Below are 3534 nucleotides of genomic sequence, written 5' to 3'. Positions count from 1 at the left end.
AGTGACAAAACTGGGGTTGTCCTCCCATCCCCAGGGGGGAGCATGGCAGCTGCTCCTGGCACTTCGGGGTCTGCGAAACTTCCCACCAACCTGCTGGGTTTTGCAGCGCCAAGGGATTTGCACGAGCCCCTTTCGCAGTGGATTCGGCTCCCTCGGTGCTGCCACAGCGTCCAACGCGGGGCTGGGGGTCCGCCCCGCCGGGAGCATCCTCCCGCATGCCGGGCCTCGCTGCGAAACTCATCCTGGGCTGGGCGATGAGGGACTGATCCTGGCTTTTCCGAGGCGAGGGCAAGGCAGGCGATTGGAAAGGAGCCTCCGGAGCGCCCTGTCGGAGGGAGGGGAGCTGAGCCGAGCCGAGCTGCCTGGCAGGGAGCAGGCAGCAGGCAGGTTCTCCCGGTTTTGCCTGCCCGCGTAACCCCACCCAGCGCAGGCGGTGACTCACGGCTCCAGCACACAGGGAAGGATGGGACCCAGCTGTCAGCACGGCCGAGGGGTGCAAAGCGCATTTAGCCCAAGCGAGAATCAAGTCGCCCCTCCTCCGGTTTGCCACCAAACGGTACCAGACTTGTCCCATTTTTCTGTTCACCCCTCCGGTCCTCTTGTCCCATGAAGCGGGACGTGATGTTTGCAGGGGCAGCAGAGAGATCTCGGGGGGTGGCTGACATCTCAGACCCACCTTCGCGCTGGTGTAATGGGTGCAGATGGCTCTCGGCCACCCCAAGATGTTTCTGGGCTGCAGGGTGAACCACGTGCGTGTACCGAGGTATCTGCACAGGGCGGTCGCAAACGAGGTGGCCAGGAGCCACTGCAAAGGGTGGTGGGGGCCAAGTCAGGCAAGGACGGCTTTACCTGTCACTAGCACAAGCAGCAACCGCTCATGCTCTCCGCTGGAGATCTCCAAGAGAGATCCAAGGCCAGATCCACCACGGTTCCAGAGACATGTAGGTGGAGCAAGGCTGATTTATATCGGCTGAAGCCTTCAGCTCCCCAAAACCTGTTAGAGCAGAGGGTGTCTGAGCCCCCTCGGGGGGACCAGCAGGCAGGAGGGTGGCTGCCTGCCCTCAACGCCTCCAGACCCGTCCTTCTGCCTCTTCTCCGCCAGGTTTCCGGGATGTCCACCTCCAAGCTCTCCTCGGCTTCGGGTTCCTGGTGGCCTTCCTCGGCCGCTATGGGCCGGGCAGCGTGGCCATCAGCATCCTCGTCGTGGCCTTCGCCATCCAGTGGGCCGTACTGATCCAGGGGTTTTCATACTTCTTCCTGAATGGCAAAATTTATGTGGGAGCTCAGAGGTAAGGCAGGAGGGAGCTGCTGCCGCCCAGCCATGATCGTCCCAGGTCCAGCCCTGGCACACTGGCTCCCTCCTCTGTAAAACTCACAGCTCTGCTTTGGAGGAGGATTATGAGGACCAGGCTTCTGGGTTATTTGAGTACCACACTAGTAGGGGCCATGTAAGTACTGCCAACGTTACAGCCAGGCATTTAGGGGGGGCACACTGGCCCCCGCCTGCCTCAAGCTCAGCTGTCCCTTTGTCACCAGCATCGCAAGGCTCGGGCTGCCCGTCCAGCTTGCAGGAGCGGTGGGACGCAGGGTCCGGGCTGCAGGCTCAGCTCCCGTCCCCCCGAGCCCTGCTCTCTCCAGCTCCTGCGCTCGCCCCCTGGCAGCGCCGGGTCCAGCCCCATGCCTTCCCTCTCCTTCCCAGCATGGTCAGTGCCGACTTCTGCACCGCAGCCATTCTGATCTCCACCGGAGCCGTTCTGGGCAGGGTAAACCCTGTCCAGATGCTGCTTCTGACCCTTCTGGGAGTCACCCTCTTCACTCTCAACGAATACATCCTGCTCAGTCTCATGGGGGTGAGTCACCGATCGGGGGGGCCCACCAGAAAAGGGGTGATGGTCACCCCATCACCCCAGGGTTTAGGCTCCTCGTGTCAAGACCTGCCTTGTCTGTAGAGACAAATCCCATATCCTCCCTTTCCTGCACGGTGTTTTTCTGTACTGACCAGGTAAGCGACAGCGGGGGCTCCTTGACTGTCCACACCTTCGGTGCTTATTTTGGCTTGATGGTTTCACGGATCTTGCACCAGCCCCATATGGACAAGAGGAAAGAGCAGCAGGACGCGGGGCACCAGCCAGATGTCTTTGCTGTGGTTGGTACGGAGCTCGAATCCTACAACACTGGAGTCATAGACATGGTGGTGGAAGGACCATCACCAACAGGTCATTAGGACAGTGCGGCTGTGGCTTTGACCAGCAGAGTCCTGCAAACCATCAAGGACAGAGGTTCTCCACCTTCCTGGGGACCTGTCCTGGGGCTGCACCACCCTCTCCAGAAAAACGCTTTTCCTCATGTCCAACCTGACCCTCCCACGCCGCAAGCTGTGGCCACTTGCATCTCTTGGCACTAGCAAGAAGTTTCTTTCCCACGAGGGATCAACCCCAACATCAAAACCTGCCTGTTCCTCTTCCCCGCAGGAACCATCTACCTGTGGATCTTCTGGCCCAGCTTCACCTCAGCCACCACTGTCCATGACAACGCCGAGCCTTGGGCAGTGCTCAACACCTACTTCTCGCTGGTGGCGAGCACCCTGGCCACCTTCGTCCTCTCGCCTGTCCTCTATGAGGAGAGCACCCTGCGGATGGTAGGTCCTCTCCTGGCACAATCCCAAGTCTCATGCCCTGCCCATGTCCCATTCTACAGGGACAGCGAGCATGAATACACCCGGGGCAAAAGGGGACGCCTGTGAGGCTTTCTTAGCTTCATTAAGACTCAGTTTGATCCCCAAGGAAGCCCAAATCCCCCCCAGCCCCATGCTGATGTCCTCCATGGAGCCAATTCCCCCAACCATGTCCTGCTCCATCAGGTTCAGATCCAGGATGCCACCTTGGCCGGCGTGGCTGTGATGGGTATGGCTGGGGAGATGCTGGTCACCCCCTTCGGGGCCCTCATCGTGGGGTTTCTGGCCGGCCTGATCCCCCCGCTTGGCTTCAGATTCCTCACGGTGAGTCTCCTCGGGACAGCTGAGGACACCAGTCCCAGGTCAGGGGACCACCCCCCTTTGGGGGAGGCTGCATTGCCAACCTGCAGCTCCCAAACCTGCAAACACTGAGCCGCAAGCGCAGCCTCCCTGTGGGCAAGCATCCCCCCGTCCGAACCCCGGCTCTTTCTTAACGCTCTCCCCAGCCCGTCCTGTGCTCCAGGCTGAAAATCCAGGACACGTGCGGGGTTCACAACGTCCACGGGCTGCCGGGCATCCTGGGCGCCTTGCTGGGGATGCTGCTGACGGCACTGGCCACTGCAGATGCTTACGGTGGCAGGTGAGAAGAGCCAGAATCAGGGGTGCCAGTGACTCCATGCACCAAGCTGGGGCCACCACGACCCCTGAAATCGGGGATGCTCCATGCACCCTCTGTTACAGCACCCCCTTATAGCACATCACCCAGAGCCGTAAGCGGAGTCCCCCGTTTCCCTGCCTGGGAGGACAAGCTCCCCAAAAACCCGTCCCCGCTCCGGCTTGCAGGCTGGAGCTCGCGGTCC

At 61.0% G+C, this 3534-nt stretch overlaps 1 protein-coding gene across 1 annotated transcript in view; it reads left to right on the top strand.

Moving 5' to 3' along the window:
* The window catches only part of RHBG (Rh family, B glycoprotein), a 4857-nt gene that overhangs the window by 515 nt on the left and 808 nt on the right, over window positions 1–3534 (top strand). The window contains exons 2-7 of the mRNA XM_009320488.1: window positions 1103–1289; window positions 1700–1850; window positions 2003–2150; window positions 2472–2638; window positions 2861–2998; window positions 3181–3307. Of these exons, the coding sequence (XP_009318763.1) occupies window positions 1103–1289; window positions 1700–1850; window positions 2003–2150; window positions 2472–2638; window positions 2861–2998; window positions 3181–3307 (918 nt within the window). The remainder of the gene's footprint in view (window positions 1–1102; window positions 1290–1699; window positions 1851–2002; window positions 2151–2471; window positions 2639–2860; window positions 2999–3180; window positions 3308–3534) is intronic.

The sequence above is a fragment of the Pygoscelis adeliae genome, unplaced genomic scaffold, assembly GCF_000699105.1.
Source record: "Pygoscelis adeliae isolate BGI_AS28 unplaced genomic scaffold, ASM69910v1 Scaffold153, whole genome shotgun sequence".
Taxonomy (NCBI): Eukaryota; Metazoa; Chordata; class Aves; order Sphenisciformes; family Spheniscidae; genus Pygoscelis; species Pygoscelis adeliae.
The sequence above is the reverse complement of the archived record's forward strand: the minus strand, read 5'-3'. Positions and strand labels throughout refer to the sequence as shown.